The sequence below is a fragment of the Heterocephalus glaber genome, unplaced genomic scaffold (assembly GCF_053883595.1).
Source record: "Heterocephalus glaber isolate CG9 unplaced genomic scaffold, H.glaber_assembly_v1.0 deba00001504, whole genome shotgun sequence".
In the NCBI taxonomy this organism is placed as follows: Eukaryota; Metazoa; Chordata; class Mammalia; order Rodentia; family Bathyergidae; genus Heterocephalus; species Heterocephalus glaber.
In genome coordinates, this window is record NW_028258324.1 from 51,767,665 (window position 1) to 51,785,307 (window position 17,643).

General features: G+C 33.7%; 1 protein-coding gene across 11 annotated transcripts in view; it reads left to right on the top strand.

The window, feature by feature from the left end:
* Positions 1-17,643, top strand: part of Naaladl2 (N-acetylated alpha-linked acidic dipeptidase like 2) — an 891,856-nt gene that overhangs the window by 344,094 nt on the left and 530,119 nt on the right. For all 11 annotated transcript variants that reach the window (XM_087186985.1, XM_087186986.1, XM_087186979.1 and 8 more), the window contains one exon: positions 7,088-7,207. In XM_087186985.1, the coding sequence (XP_087043111.1) occupies positions 7,088-7,207 (120 nt within the window). The remainder of the gene's footprint in view (positions 1-7,087; positions 7,208-17,643) is intronic.

Here is a 17,643-nt window from a genome sequence, read left to right on the forward strand (position 1 = left end):
ATAAAATGGAATACTACTCAGCCATAAAGAATGAGAATCTAGAGACATTTATAGCTAAATGGATGCACATTGAGGCCATGCTCTTAAGTGAAATAACTAGGACACACATGTGTAAATACTGAATAGTTTTTTTGGTGTCAGAAACTGAAAGTGTAAATGAGTATCAAAATGTATAATAGATAATGTGAAATAGGAAGAAAAGGTCCAAAGGGGAATGGGAAATAAGAGAGGTAGGAGAAAGGAAAGAAGGGAAAGGAATAAATGTGAGGAAAGGAAAATAAAAAAGGAGTGGTGCTCAGAATGATGCCCATTAGCTTCCAGAATTTTATTAGTACAGCATGGTGCTGCTTGGCTAACCTTGGCCACTGAGATTGCTGCACATGCATTTTCAGCTTCTTCTCTAAGGGCCAGCAGTATAGGGGTTTTCTGTGATATATGACATCTTCTAGGATCCACCATAGATAAAAGTTTGCAGATATTAGTTAAATCAGGAGAATGTGTGGGGAACTCAACTGCATGTCTTCATTCTAGCCAGTGTTCTTGAAAATTCTCATCCAGATCAGCTTGCACGTTTTTGTGGTAGTGTGGCAGTGAACCTTCTTGTTGAAAGAAAAATTCATCATTTCCATAAACTTCATGTATGGCAGGTAGAATGGATGTGCACAGCATGTCTAGGTACAGTTGACCTATAATGGTACCTTGAAAGAAAAATGGTCCTATTAAAGCTCTTAATGACACTCCGCACCAGACATTGACTCCCAGTAAATTGACTGCTTTGTCCACATCCACATTAGGATTTTGTGGTGTCCAGTAAACATAATTATGTTGGTTAGCTGTTCCACTTAGCTTAAATTGTGCTTTATCAGACCACACATTCTTCCTCACAAACTCCTCTTCCTTGCCTACCGTGTGAAGAAACCACTCACAAAACTAGATTCTGGATTAGTACGGTCTTCATTGATTGCATGTAACAATCTTCGTATGTAAACTTTGCACTTAGCTCTTTTTCAGAATGCACCCATATGCTTACTCTGCTTACTCCTGTCTCACGTTCACGTTGTGTGGCAGTCTTCTGTGGTGAATATGTGAACTGTTACAGCAACATAGCTGAGGAGCAGCTCTTCTTGCTGTACGTGGTCTGCTGGACTTTCTTTTATGCACACCACATGGTACCATGTTTTTCAAACTTACCATGAGTCAGGGAAATTGTCAGGCACGTTGGAAGTTCTGTTCCAAACACAAGGCTCCATCTTCACTGTACTTCACTAATATTCTCAAATTGGAAATAAAACATTAACACGGCCTTACATTCCTCAATCGATAACTATACCTCTTCCACCATTTTGTCACTGTTGTTTATGTCACTTGTTGATACTACAGTCATGTAGGTAACACCATCTGTTGAAAAAAAACATACTATTTTTCTTTTCCTGAAGTGTGTATACTTTTGTATACATTTTGTATACACACTTGTTTTGTATATTTTTGTCAGTCTCTCTCTCTCTCTGTAAGTAAACAGTGATAAAAATGAGAGATGGTTTGCCTGATTCTTTATAATAAAAACAAAAGAGTAAACTCCCATGCTTACTACTGAATTCTTTGGGATGTATTAATCTAGTCCTTTAGTTAATGTCCCTATGAAACAGCTGCATGTGTGTTTTAACTGATAGTACTTGTACTAGACTAGTTATGAAATATTTTAAATATCTTTGCTATTTATGACACCCCTTATCTAATCAGTCTTGATTAGCTGGAGCACTATTTTGAGAAGGAATGTGGAAAGGTGATGACTAAGCTGTGATGCCTGCCACTGAGTGGGAGGAAGCAGCATGGCTTTTCATGCTTGAATGCATTATGTTCTTCAGGATAGTGTCTGTGATGAGAGCCCTGGACTGGACTTGAAAACAAAAAATACTAATAAAATTCTAAAAATCTCTGACTTTTGAAATTCTTGAAAATATTAATTTATTAATGCTGTTTACAAAGGAAGAGAAACATGTATAATTATTTTGATTTTTAAAAAGTTTGATAAACATAACCACTTAAATTTGAAAAAGACTTAAAAACCTAGGTTACACACAATAAGATTAAACTTAAACTAAAACTTCTTTAAAAACTTGTTTTTAATTAAATAGTACTTGTGATAATGTATTCTGTCATCAAAAATGCTTGGGTTTACTATTTCTGAATTTGAGTAGAAAATTATTGTTTTAGTCCAAGCAAGTTTTTAAACATTCTGTACATTCTGAGTCAATCAGAAAATAACTAGGAGGGTTCAGAATGATTGATTTGGTTGAAAATGTCAAGTCTGAAAAATTTCAAACTATTAATCATTTCATAAACACGAATAACTTTTGCTACTTCCAAGTGGAGGGAAAGTGTAGCACTGGAATGTTCCCAACATGTGACCCAAGCCATGCACAACCAATTGCCCCAGGGACAGTTACTTTTAATGATTGTTTTATTTATTTTGCTCATCCAGCTATTGGAACTGAGAATTGTCCTTTGTAGTCATTCTTCTGTTGCTTCTGCTTACAGTCATCTCACCATTGATATACAAGTTAGAATGCAACTTTCGTAAGTTTTACGTTCCTGAAGCAAACATCTAAACCCATTTGATGATGTCATTAAAATCTTTTCAGGTGATGATATGAGAGACCAAGAGCCAAGTGTTTATTATCCCTCTGGATGAAATGGCCTCCTGGAGGGGACTAGAGAGAATTTTGAATCCCAGTCATGTTACTTGGACAGATTCTTTGACCTCTCTCAGCTCATTTCCTTTATCTGTGAGATGTTGACAATGGAGGATTGTTATCTGAGAAAACAGGTATATATGCACAGTTCCTGGAACATAAGGAAAACTTATTACATGTTTATGTTCCTAGGTATGATATCTGTTTAACAGTTCTGAAGCTTGATCTATTCAACAGTATATTTCTTTATAGAAAAATTGCAATCTAGAAAGGAAGGGACTAGGAGCCAGATATAGTTCCTCAGGTCACACTCTCAGACATGCCAAAACACACCCAGAAATGTGTCCCTTAATCTAGGCAAGTTGACAAACACTATAGCCTGTCATAATAAACAATCTCTTTGTCTAAATGATTTATCATTTTAAAATTTTATACCACCCTTATTAAACAATAAGATAACTTCTCTGATTTAGTTTCAGTAGAGCAAGATGAAGGAAATCAATTTTTATGGGTTTTATTTAACAATTTTTATGGTTTATGGCATTTAAATTAAAAACTCTAGAGCCACTGATGTATAGAATGTCATTTTTTAATGCTTTGGATTTCAGTCTTAGTTAATTGTCTTGTCTGGTGGATGATTCTGTCATTGGCTAATGTGAACCCTTGGTTTAGTAATAGTTGAAATTTAAACTAAAGCACAAATCTACCGGAAGAAAAAAAAGCTTTAATTGGAAAGTTAGATGAAAGACAGAAAAGGAATCCAGCTTAGGTAGCTAGAAGGAAACACTCATACAGGCTGTCAGACTGGCCCACCTGCAAAAGCGGAAAGCTAGTGTTGAGGATAAGCTGGTAAGCTTTGGTCTGGCTCATCATTGTCTCATTCTTGGTGCATAATTCTGGAATTATTGTGGGTCAGGGATGGTTTTATTTCCAGGAAAAGACTATCTCTCTTTGTGGTTCTCTCAGTCATGTGGAATCCATATGATCACAGTTTAGGAAATAATGGCCAGAGGCTTCTGGGTGTAGCTGAATGTTCCTGTAAACCTCTTATCATGGTATCCTCAGTCTTCAAGGGAATAAAATTGTCTAAAATCAAGGGTAAACAATGATGTCCAGCAAGCTCTTAGACAGACACTCCCTAAAGGATCAACACACTCCTATCTAGAGCTGAGAAGAGATTTGACCCAAGAAAGACAATAACAAAGGTTATATAAAATGAAGGTCATGATTTGTTTTTCTACTACTTATCAGTATTGGGCATCTGTAGGCCCAAATAAAGAGTTATAGTTGATAGAAAAATGGCTTTTAAATCCTTGTCTCAGAAGAAAACACAATTCATGTTTTTAATGAGTAGTAAGGGCCCAAAATTTTGCATGTTCCCTTCCCTAAGGTGGTCCCTGCCTATGTTATGATTATGCCATTTCCTGCTGTTAACATTTTACTATAGACAGAAGGTAATTGTATTTGAACATTAATCTTTTGAAGGCACCAATCTTTCTCTTATCATTCTGTGGCCTACCATCCTCTGATATCATCCCAATACCTTAATTTATTTTTCTATGGAGTAAAATTATTTCCTTTCCAATTATTTCTGTGTTTTGAAGTTTCTAGCTCCTTATTCAAAACTTCACGTATGGAATTTAAATAAAAATTAATATGTAGGCTTTTTCATATTGCTGTGTAGTGACAACAATTGAAAGCAAGAAGAACCAAGTTGCATTTCACTCTGCATCTCAGTTACCCTTTCTTTTGCTTCAGGAATTTCCATCTAGAAAACCTGTGGTGCACAGAGTGATAGCTCAAGGAACTCAAGGTGCTCAAGGAACACCTAGGTTCCTGGCTACTGTAGAGACCTGTAAGAGGTGACTTCATTGATGGCATTTGGACAAAAATTGAACATAGTGCCCCAGTGGATTGAGTGGGTGATTTTCTAGTGTGACAGACAAATGCAATAAGAGGAGTTTTTTGTTTGGTTGTTTTTTTTTTTTTTTTTTTTTTTTTTTGTAGCAATGAAAACATGTGGAAAGAAACAGCTTGGCATGTTATCATATCATTGTATATTGATTTCTGCCTCAGAAAAAATTCAATGTGCTTTCTTACAGTTGTGATGTTCAGTTTGATTGAAGGTAAATGGGAAGAACTTTCAGAAAGGACCTGGTTAAGAGACATCGTTTGATGACAATGGATACATTTTATTATTGCATTTCAAGCCATCGGAAAATTAACATTTTTGTAATTATCAATTTTTAATGCATAGCCTCAAAATGAATAAGCCAAAATAGATTGATTTAATGATGCCTATATTGAGAAATATTTTTATAGAAAAGAAAATCCTTTACATACTAAAGCACTTTGATCTACTGACATGGGCTATTTATAGAAGATGATTTGGACAGCTCTTTAAATAAAATTGCTATTATTGACTCATGCTGTTGGCACCTTCCAATAATGTAAATGCTTTTGCAGAATTATTATTTTATGATTGCTATATGTTTCCAATATATACACAAATGAAAAATCACAGTCTGGTATTTATCCTCTAAAAACAGCAAGTTTTTTCCTCAACCTCTTTAAATATGAAAAATATGTTCATTAATGTAACCAACTGAGTAATAGCCCTATTTTAAGATGCTGTCATTGAATCACAAATAATTAGTATGTAGCTTAGAAATTTGAAATGAAAAATATGAATTCTTTCATTTTTGCAAAGCAATCATTAATATTATGGGATCAATTATTCAATCAGGCTATTAACATCATAGATCAACAGTTATTTATATGGTAATGGCATCACCAAACTAAAAAATTATATTAAAGGCACTGATTTAATCACATTTTAATAAGAAGAAAATTATAAAGAGAAACTGTTCCGACAGAAGCATCTTTAAAAATTAGTTTTTTTGGAAAATCTACTCAAAAGTATTTAGCTTAACTTTTCAAAGACATTTCATGTGCTATAAGCATTTCAATTCAAGAGCCATAAGCCAACTGTGTATGCCAGAGAGCTCTCTAAGACGTAATGTATAATGGACCCCTCACTGAAGAATTTTCCTGTGTTGGAAACTGAAACTAGGATCTATCTATCTATCTATCTATCTATCTATCTATCTATCTATCTATCTATCTTTATACAAGGACCGGTCCACCGAAGGCTTAAAGAGAGGAAGAAATTGACTAAGATTCACAGTAAGAGAAGTTGTATGTTTTTTGACAACTCAGAAATCAAGTTCAATAGAGAGGTAATATTTGAAGTGGGCCTTAATCGATTCACAGAGTTTTTGCAGATACAAATGATGGCTAAAGAAAAATTTCATTCTAGAAATGTTTGCACCAATGGGTAGATTTACTGTTCTCTCAGTGGTATTCATATGTTCTTCTAGAAACAAAATCATTCCTTCAAACGAATCTTCTACGTGTGACCTTTGTATAAAGCTGATTGAGAAGAGTGAAGAGTTAGAGGTCTAGCTTTTCCATCTCCATCTCTATCTCCTTTTGCTACCACTAATTCCCTTTATTGATGTGTCTGGACATGTGCTATAATGTCAAATACCACATTATGCATTATAATCATTGGAAAGCACGACAACTATTACTTTAACAGCAGAAATTACTGAAAGTATAGTTGAAAGGAATTATCTTACCTGATAGGAGTGTGTGTTTGATGGCACCTGGAGCCCAGCATTTATCAAGGAGGAGGAAAGTGAGAACAACAACAAAGGATTACTGCTAGGGTGTCCGGGAAATTATGAACTTTTTATGTTAGACAAAGAAGAATTTTAAAAGTCAGTAATATTGATGTAGAATATAAAATAACTATAGGTAAGGGATGGTGGGAATTATGACAGACATGGTAATTTGGGATCTCATTTTAAAGTCTTAGAATGTCAGACCTGTAAGCCTAGTTGTTCGGGTTGTATCTTACACAGCTCAAGGGGTTTTCATTTACAGCTGGCCATGAGAATGATTTGAATTGCTCTGAAAATTGAAACAATGAACAATCTTTGGGTTTTATTTCAAGCCTGAGAATGAAGTGATTGTTGTTGAATTAAAAAAAAAATCTTGCGATTATTCATAAAATAACTCAAATTCCAGAAATTTGGATATAAAATAAATGAAACTTTATGGTATGTTAGGGGAATATATTACATTTTTGATTTGCTTAGGAGATGAAGGGCAAAGTAAAAATGATCAACACTCTTTTTCTAAGTGAACAGAAGAATTGTACCATGATAAAAATAGAAAAGTTTTGTTTATCATGATTGGGACAGGGTAAAAAACAGTATTAGCTCTCTGTTAAAGATTTCATTTATTACAAATAGTTTTGTCACATGAAATTCACAATCAGCTTTAATTCTTCCTCTAAGGCTGTGTTTTTGTGTTTTCTTCTCTTTCAGGCTGAAGTCATTGATGTGAGTTATGGAACTGCAGATGATTTAAAAAGGATTAAAAAAGTGAAAAATGTAACAAATCATATTGCACTCATGAAATTAGGAAAATTACCACTACTTTATAAGGTTGGTCTAATGGTGTAAGGGTGAATATTTTTCTTTGTTTGGTTGGACTTATATGTCTTTTTGAGTATGGACTTTGTCTCTCTGTGTGTGTGTGTGTGTGTGTGTGTGTGTGTGTGTGTGTGTGTCTGTGAGAGAGAGAGAGGGGGGAAAAAAGGGAGGGAAAACATGAGTGTCACAGGGAGATTTTTTTCAAAAATTGAATATTTTAAGGTAAGATCTTTAAGACAAGTAAGTTGATGTTTTTATTCCTTAAGACACATGATTTCTGAAGCAAGGTATTGGTGAGTCTGGGGGACCTTGATAAAGTTAGCGTATTCTCCATAATAGTATCTATCTGAAATACTAAAAATGAGAACTATGTGTCACTTTTTCATAACCTGTGTGAAACTTCTATTATTAAAACCGACTAACTGCCATGTGCCTTACGCTAGACAAGTAGCTGGCTGATTTATACCCGTTAGTGATTGACTTTGCCAACTGTATAACATTGAAGCTACTGACTGTGCTTCAGAATTTAATTAAGATATAATAGCCTAACGAGAAGAAAGAATTTTGATTTATTTTATTTAAATAGAAGTTTATTAACATTCATCCACTAGATGAATTTACATAATTAAAGCAGTTCAATCTAAGTATCTGGTAATGAACCACCAAAATAGACACTGCTGCTCATTCTTACTTCATTTTTTTTTTACTATTTAAAAAGAATGGTCAGTGTAGTTATGTCATTGGAATTCCCTGGTTCTGCAGATAATCTTAAAATAGCTTTGAGAATTCCAAGGTCTAAAAATATTTCCAAAACTATGTTGACATACTTTATTAGGAAAGAAGAGAACATCTTACATTTATTTCATTATTTCTCAAAGATGTTCTTATACTTACTTGTAATAGTGTCTAATAGTAGATAACAGGTCAAAATTTTAATATAGCTTTAAAAATATAGTGCAAAATAATATTATTTTTGCTTTCATATTATTTTACATATATTTTGTTTTCAGTATGTACTAAGTGCTTCGAAGTTATACAATTTTGACTCAGCAATGCCTATTCAATTAAAGTGTATTTGAGGAAACAGTGATGATCAACAACATGACAAAATATTAGAAAATTCCACACATTCCATTCAGTATTGAAAAAGATGTTGTATGTACACTATGTAATCTTTAAAAGAATATTTAATTATATGAAAACCCTAAGTCAAACAAATAAGTTAAAAGATAACATTTATAATTATCATAATAATGATTATGTTTTTATAGCTATAAGCATTGTTTGCACATTGTCACATCGATGTTGACAATAACCATGTTTTGGGGGTAGAGATTATTACTTTCAATTTAAAGATGAGATAACTAAGGTAGAGAACAAGATGAGAATAGCTCAAAGACAGAGCTCCTTAAATGAAACCATCAAGGTTTCAACCTAGGTAGTCTCACCTCAGACCCTGAGTCTTTAAGGTGTATGTATGGGTCTGTGTGGTGTGTGCATGTGTATGTGTGTGTGTTGTTGTTGTAGTAAATCAGGGTAGATAATTTAGATGCTAAATTAGAATATTAATTCATAGTCTAAGATAAAGAACAAACATTTCAAAAGTATCTACCAGCCATCACCATGTCACAGGAAATAACTGAAAATAGGTTAGAATATTGCAAAGCCCCTCACAATAACTGGAGAAATCTACTACCGCATAACTGCTGCCTGGAACTTCATATGGAATTACATGGAGGGCTCAGTGTTTGCCCCCTGCAGTATAGAGGACATGGTATACTAATCTCTTACACAGAGAGAAACCCAAAGGTAAGAGTTAGGCTCAACAAATAGCTAATAAATGATCAGAAAGGGTTGTCTGTGTTGGGATTGGGAATAGAAGGGTGTGTATGTAATTCCCACAGACTCGGTGCAAATGCTAACACAGAAATCCAGTGTCATTCACTTTCCCTGCTGTACCAGAGTTTTCACTTAGGATGTGGATCTCAAAGTCAGTGACAGCCAAATTAGTTACATTTTCCAGATCAAGGAAATGACAGCAGTGGCAGCTTCAGTAAACTTACAGTGCCCATGAGACCCAGAGGCAGCTTTTAACATCTATGAGCCCCAGAAGATGTGGACTTCTATTAGAAAAATGAAGTCAGAAAAACGCTACCCATGGAACTCCTAATGTTTAAGCCCCCTCCAACACCAGAGAAGTAGAGATATAGTTAGTACATGGGGAAGGAAATAAAGCAGACCACACCCCCTCCCAACAGCAGATCTGAGCAAGTGGAGGGACTGGATGATGAAGTTTTAAATCAAGGGTAGAGTTTTGATAATAATGTGAGACTAGTCATCCTAATTACCTAAGACGGCAGAATCAGATTGATTATGGCACTTGTTATTACCAAAAAGAAAAATAATGGGACAGTCCATGTTTTCCTCTATGTATCGGAGGCAAAATATTCCCATCTGTATATGTTTAATAGGGCAGTGGGAAAGAAATTCACATGAATCCATTTGTTCAACTACCAGTTACTAAAATATGTGGGTGGTAGGGGTGAATATATAACCGCCTAGGTGGAATTATGGATGATTTCTACTCCTTCCTTGTATTTAGCTGTATTGCTAAATGTTCTATAATGATTGTATTTATTGTGTAAACACAAAAATGCCTAAAATTTCAAGTTAAAATAAGATAGCTTTTTTTCCAATAGTGCATATTGCCAAGTGTCCCAAATTCTAGCCAGTATATAATATGTAAAAACTAAGCAAGTATCTTTGTATTTATTTCAGAGAATATTTACATTGGAAACATCTGGCGTGCTTATAAAGTACTGATTTACAGTTTTATCTGGAATAGGGCATAATTATGAAGAACCTGGTATCATTTTTTCTAATCTTTTTTCTTAAAGACCTTTGAACAGAGGATTCTATAGTGTCTCCCTCCCCATAGAGCTTTTCCATAAACTTAGTATTATCCTCTAGCCAGAAAAGACAGTGAATCTTCTCTTTAGCTTTTAAAATTACATTCTTGCCATCTCTGTTTTATGTGAATTGTCCCAGAGATTTGGGGACAGCTCATTAATATTGAATCTTTTAGCACACATTCATATAGGGAAGAGAAAGGAGATATGGATTAAATGTGATTATGCAGCATAATTATTGCTCAACTTGCTTCGCCTGTCAGTCATCTATTGAATACATTTGTGGGGATGCAATTCAAAAGTTAGATAATACAATTGGCTTTTAAAAAGGTAGGGGGCCAACTGTTTTCTTTGTACATCACAATTGTTGATCATGATACTAAATTAGCATTTGATCCTGGAACATGCAGCTGAATGAGTAAAGAGAGAAATTAATTTTATTTTAGCTGTGAAACAGGTACTAAACCATAGCTCAAAAATGAATTTGAAAGGGATTCTGTAGCTGAGATTAGTAAAGGCAAAGGGGAAGCATAATTGTGTTATCAAACTGTCTCCTGAAATGAGTAGAAAAATAGCCTACATCTAAGAAGGAGGAGATCTTATTAGTTTTATCATAAATAATGTGTATGTGTTAATTTAAACTCTGTGAAGGGATTGATGATAAAATCCCACATTTGCCCAGCAGCAACGGTGAAACACAAATGGATTTTAGATCCATGCCTTGAAATCTACACCTGTTGCTGCAGAAAAGTCAATGAAGCTCTCCAGGGCTACCCTGTAGGAGTTTCCTTAAGCTTAAACCTTAGAGGACAGGCTTCAAGCTCCTTTTTAGGTTTGTATTGACAGCAGTTTATTTTACAGAAGAGTGTTTTGATTCTTTTAACTTTAGAACAAGATATTTTGTCAGAATGGACTCAAGTTTCTCTCAGTATAAATATGGGGCATTGTAAAGCAGACCCTGAGACCCCGACAAATTCTCAAATGGCTGAAAAACATGCTAGCTTTAATTTTCTTTTATAAAATAGATAAAATATTTGATTTTCTTCATATTGTCATTTGCACAAAATGCAACAATAAAAACAAATTATTGTATACTTTAGTGACAACTCCAACTCAATGAAATCCTTCTAAAAAGTGTAGTCTACACCTTCTACCACGTCAGTCTCACATCCTGAAGGAGTCATTTTTGTATGCAGTAAAATTATAAATTCTGTATACATTTTTTTAGGTATTAATGGTTCACTCAGGACCTTTATACATGATCTAGATCTTCAGCCCTTTTTTGCTCCTTGAGACAGAGTCTCTCTGGGTTGCTAAACTGCCCAGTATGAGCTTGAACTTGTGATCCTCCTGGCTCAGCGTCCCACAGTGTTGCAATTACAGGCATTTGCCACCACACCTGGCCACAAATGAATATATATCTTAACTATGCCATTTGTGCATAAGGAAATTACACACTAAAACCACAAATACTACTGCTATTTTATAAGTGAGATAATCCACATCATATTCCTAGCACTTTTATTCAGGAAGATATTAGTAAATATTATTTTTAAATTATTCTTATTCATATTTTAAACATACAGTGTCAGTTTTTACAATCCTAGAACCAAATGATTTTTAGCTTATTATAAATAATTTTTTTTATTTTTCAACAGATAAGATTCATATTTTAACACGAATAAGAAGTATGAAAGGCAAGTGCCTTTTTGTTCTATGCCTGCACACACACATTGTTGCACATTGTTTACCCAGTGTATGACTCACCTCCACTTAAGCTCAGCAGTCATCTTTTTTTTTTGTACTGGGGATCCAACTCCTGTCCTTGTGCTTGTGCAGCAGGCAGCGATCAGCAGTCATCTTTAGACAAACAAGCCTTTTCAAAGAGCCTGGAGGGAAACAAGAGGTGGAAAATAATTTTGATTTGTTCATTCTTTCAAAATACAGATTGCCTCCTGCAAATATGGGAGTATTTAAGAAAAAAACCCTTCATATTATTTAAATGTTAAACGCCTGGAATTCATGAAGCCCTGGTTCAATGCCTGGGTTCTGAAAAAAAAAGTTAATATATTTGAAGATAAAATATGATGTGTGTGTGTCTATGTGTATGTGTGTTGATGTCAATATATGCACATGGTGTTATAGCTTCCTGTGTGATATGACAGTGAGGTTGAAGTAATATAAAAGGAGAGAAAGACTCTATTGAAACAAGGGGAAAATGTGTAACTTCCAATATGCTAGATGTCAGATATACTGAGTTCATGTTCTCCAAAGTTGAAGAATGAATTCTAGGGAACAACAGAGGTTAAGAGTATGAAAATTTATTGGGAAGAGGAATAGCTCCTGAGAGACAAGAAGCATTCTAATGAGTTGCCATGGAGCCCACTTCTCTGGGAAGGTTTTATAGAGCAAAATCATGAGGTGGGTGCAATGTGGGTCAAAAGTATAATCAACCCTTAAGATTACAAGAAGAGCCACTTGGCAAATATTGATCCAGTAGTAGCAAGGGCATATGGATGACATCATTAAACTTGGTCAATGATCTATAGCTTTAGTCTTGTCTTTATTCCTACTCTTAGTTTTAGTATTCTTAGTCATAGTGAGTGAGAGAGGATGGTCCAACCCTAATGAGACAATTGCTTGTTTATATGTGAAATCTCGAAATGATGGTACTAATTATCTCAAGCTTCCATTTATCCCTTAGGGAAGCCCATAAATCTGGCCACTGTGACTTAATCTTCTTCAGATGTGCCCTCCAGCCACAGTTTTGATGTGGTCTCATCTTCTGTACTGACTTCCTCTACGGCCTACACCTAACTGCCTATATATTTTTACCTAACTTAGTTGTCTATAATATTATGAAAGAAAAGAAAGTTCTGACTAAAACTTTTGATGTATTTTCCTTGACATGAAGGAAACTAGATTTCATGAAGTGACAGTCTATGAATATTTCAGATGAATACAAATGTTTAATTTAGTGTCACTGAAATATGTTTTTAGGTATGGTTCTGTATATGGAGGGAAACTTGCTTTTTTTCTTAAGACAATATTTGATGGCATATTATGAATAAAAATATAAAGCAAACATTATCTTAATACAAAAAAGCATGTTTATTAATTTAATGAGACACTTCATATTCAATACTAATAAGTAGTTAAAGACCAGTGCTTCCATATTGTGTAATTGTAGGACTCCAGAGCTGCTGTCTGTATACAGGAAATATGGTCAACACCAGAACACTAGATCAGAAAACAACTGTATCATGCATTTTAAAGCTAAATCTGCTACTTATAAAAAAATCTATACTTTTCACTTTCCACGGTTATGTTACTTTTCTAAAGTAATGACTTAGACCAAATATTATATTTTCTAAAGTATAACTTCAGTCACAAGTTATAATGAAAAGAGTTTAGATTGTGTCATTATTCTGCCACTCTGCAATCAGATTTTACAAAAGTGAATTTGGAGCAACAATAATTAATTGAGTGCTTCACATTCCATTCTTAATATTACATTATTTTTCATGGCTTAAAACCAAATGACGTGTGTCTACAAATCTTCAAAGTTTATGACAAATTAGCTGCATAATTTAGAAGTCATGTCTATGTTTTACCGACATGATAATCTAATTTAATTATATTTTTAGATAATATGAAATATATGAAATCATAGCAGGTGATGTCATGTTTTGGAAGGTTTGACTTTTGCATATATCTTATTGTAGTATAGTTACTATAAATAATTATCATGTATTCATGTATTCATAAAGGAAAAGTGCTGAACATTTTATTTTTCCCAAATAAATGTTATAACATAAATTAATAAAAGCAAGTAAGGAAAGAAGAGAGTAGGGGGAGGAAGAAGGAGGAGCAAGACAGGAAGAGAGGATATAAGGAAGGAGGGAAAGAAAATAAGGAATTCCTTCAAATTAGCCCCTTAAAACTAATCCATACTTGTGAATTTTTTTTATATTTTATGTGTCACTGCAAAACAAGCTCTAGACATATATTAACTTTTTGATAATTACTTTGACTTGCCAAAGTAGATGTCTATTGTGGTACTTTGTTTTAGTACTGATCTGTCTTTTACATTTGACCTTCCTTTTCCCATTCCTCCTGGGTCTGGTTGGAAATTTTTATTTCTGCTGTTGATAGGATATACCGCCCTCCCAAACTCTGTATTTGCTTTATGTTTAGCAAGTAACTTGTTTTAAGTAGTGAAACATAACATTGCTGGAATGCAAGAATGGGAGAAATAAACTTAAGTGTAAGATTTTTTTTCTATTTGACGATTATGAGAATTAACAGTACTACCTAATCACTCTGAAGTCTTAGGGTTTGCATTTTCTTTATTTTATTTGGTTTCAGAATTTCTACCTTGATTGTAAAATATAATTTCAAGTAATAAAGTAGTGTGAGGATTAAATCTTAAAATGCAAACATGGTAAATTTTTAGTAAATATGATTAGTAAACCCTTAAAACTCTATGATGTTCTAAAGAAAAAGGGCATAAATTTAATGATGGAGAAATGTGACAACTCATTCAAACTTCCAGAACTGATCCAAAGATAATATAATGTTTATTTGATAAATCAGTTACAGATAAAATATTCACATCAAGATTCCAGTTTTTTATTTTACAATAAAGATTATGCAAGTACCATGTAGCAAAATTTGAATATTTGAAATGAACGAATTGGAGTTTTTATATTTTTAGAGGATGCAATAAGATATAAATAGATTGGCAAGGTTAAAAATAAGTATAATTTCAATTTTTAATTGAAAATTAATATCAAAAATAACCTACCTGAATAGTACATGTTTTCAGTTTTTAGAACCCTCAGTATTTTGTTTTTCATAGACTTTGTATTGAAATTGTGGAGTTGTGTAATATAGTAAATACTATCATAGAGATTGGAACTATGTTGTATATAGAGAGTATTCGTATAAACTTCTAATATAAAATTTAAAATTTATTTTTAAGATTGAGGTGTAATATATGGTTCCAACAGCATCATTAAATTGCCTAGTTCATAATATTCTCATAGAAATTAATTGAAATAATGCATTTAAGTTAATTAAACAAAGATCCTAGTAATAGTTATTAAATGTAAGTTAACATTGAATTTCACAAACCTTTTATCAGATCTCTTATTATCTTCTTTTACTCTGTTTTTCGAATGGTTGTGCTTCTGAGGGGTCATTACAGGAAACTTCAACACTTACTCAATGGTGTAGCCCTCCTTGTTGGTTTTACTTAGGGTTTAGATTTTCTCTGGAATTATTATGATGTTGAAATTTTAGTTCAAGATTTTCTTGCATATTGAGATTTAGAGTAATTAAAACTGTCTGAGATGTCACATAATTCCTCATATTTGTGCAATGATAGGAGAGTTAAGTGTTAAAAGAAAAAAATAAGATAAAATATGTGTTTCTATGCTAACAAGGCTTTACAAGAAGACGCCTGAGGTCTAATTATCATTCACTATACATTCTATTCCCCTAAGTCCCGCCCTTTTGCTATCTCTTGATAGAACTAGATTAATTATTAGTATCTTGCTAAGAAAACATAGTAGTTAACAGCAGTACAGATTTTACCAACATATAGAGACATGATTAAATTACTTTTTGAAGAAAATATCCTTAAAAATGTCATATTTGTGGAAAAAGTACTTCTCTCTCAAATTTGTGCAATTAAAATATAGATAAATAATATACATCTGATTTTGATATCAGAAGGTGTTCATTCTATTTTTATAATAAATTAATGTTTAGTAAACTATAATAGCTTTATCTATCTATAGAAGAATAAGATATTCTCACTTGAAGTTTGAAAACACTACATTCAATAAAATATTACTTAATAATTATTAGCATATAAGTCAATTGTTTTATAGACCTGTGTGCATTATAGTTAGTAAAAAATCTCTTGTGGTTTTACATATATGTTTTTTTAAAAATTAATTTTATTGGTAGATTTTATTGGTATACTTTAGGTATACAATTCATTTACATTTAGCATTGGGTATTTGTACCTGTACATGATGTATCTTGGTTCTTTTTTTTTTTTTTCCCATTACAGGTGCGCCCTTCACCCCCTCCACCCTTCCCTATTTACATAGATTTCATTTCCATTTTTTTTTTTCTTTTCTCATAGTTTTTCTTTCCCTCTTTTCCTTTCTCCTTCCGCTCCCTTCTCTCCTTCGTCTTTGGACCTTTTTTCCTATTTCAAATTATCAATTATTCATTTTAATCATTTTAACTCTTGTATACGCTATCAGTTTCTCACACTAGTGAAACTATTCAGTATTTACACATGTGTGTCCTATTTATTTCACTTAAGAGTATGTCCTCGATATGCATCCATTTAGCTATAAATGACTCTAGCTTTTCATTCTTTATGGCTGAATAGTACTCCATTTTATTAAAAAAACCCCACATCTTCTTTATCCAGTTTCCAGCTGATGGGCCCTTGGGCTGCTTCCAAGCTTTAGCTATTACAAACTGTGCCGCTATGAACATGGGTGCACACATATCACTGTGGTATGATTCTTTTAATTCTTTTGGGAAGATACCCAGCAGGGGAATAGCTGGGTCAAATGGGACCTCTAGTTCTAGTTCTTTGAGGTATCTCCATACTGACTTCCACAGTGGTTGCACCAGTCTGCACTCCCACTGGCAATGGAAAAGGGTTCCTTTCACCCTATAATGCTGCCAGCATTTGCTATTTGTTGATTTCTTGATAGCAGGCATTCTTTCTGGGGTGAGGTGAAATCTCAGTGTTGTTTTCATCTGCATCTCTTGAATGACCAGTGATGTTGAACATTTTTTCATATATTTGTTTGCTGCTTTTACTTCTTTGTCTAATAAATGTCTGTTCATTTCAGATGCCCATTTTTGAATTGGGTCTTTGAATTTGGGGGGTCTGATTTTTTTCAGTTCTTTATATATTCTAGATAGTAGACCTTTGTCTGAGTTACAGCTGCTAAAATTTTTTCCCCACATTGTAGGTTGTCTGTTAGCTTGGTTGGAGGTTTCTCTTGCAGTGCAGAAGCTTTTTAATAAGATGAAACTCCAGTTGTTGATTCTTTCTGCTAGTTCCCATGCTACTGAGGTTTTGTTCATAGTCTTTTCCTATGCCAATATCTTCAAGACATCTACCTAACTTATCTTCCAGCAAGTTTAGTGTTTCTGTCTTAATATTTAGATCTATAATCCACTTAGATCTGAGTTTAGTGCATGGTGATAGATATGGGTCTAGTTTTAATCTTTGACAGGTTGAAATCGAGATTTTTCCAACACCATTTATTAAATAGGCTATCTTTCCTCCAATGATGGTGGTTGGCTCCTTTGTCAAAGATGAGGTGGCTGAGCATGTCTGGAGTTGTTTCTGCATCTTCTAATCTATTCCACTGATCCTCAGGTCTGTTCCTTTGCCAGTACCATGCTGATTTTATCACAGTAGTTTTGTAGTATAGTTTCAAGTTGGGGATTGTGATACCCCTAGCCATGTCTCTGTTGCTTAGAATTGCTTTAGCT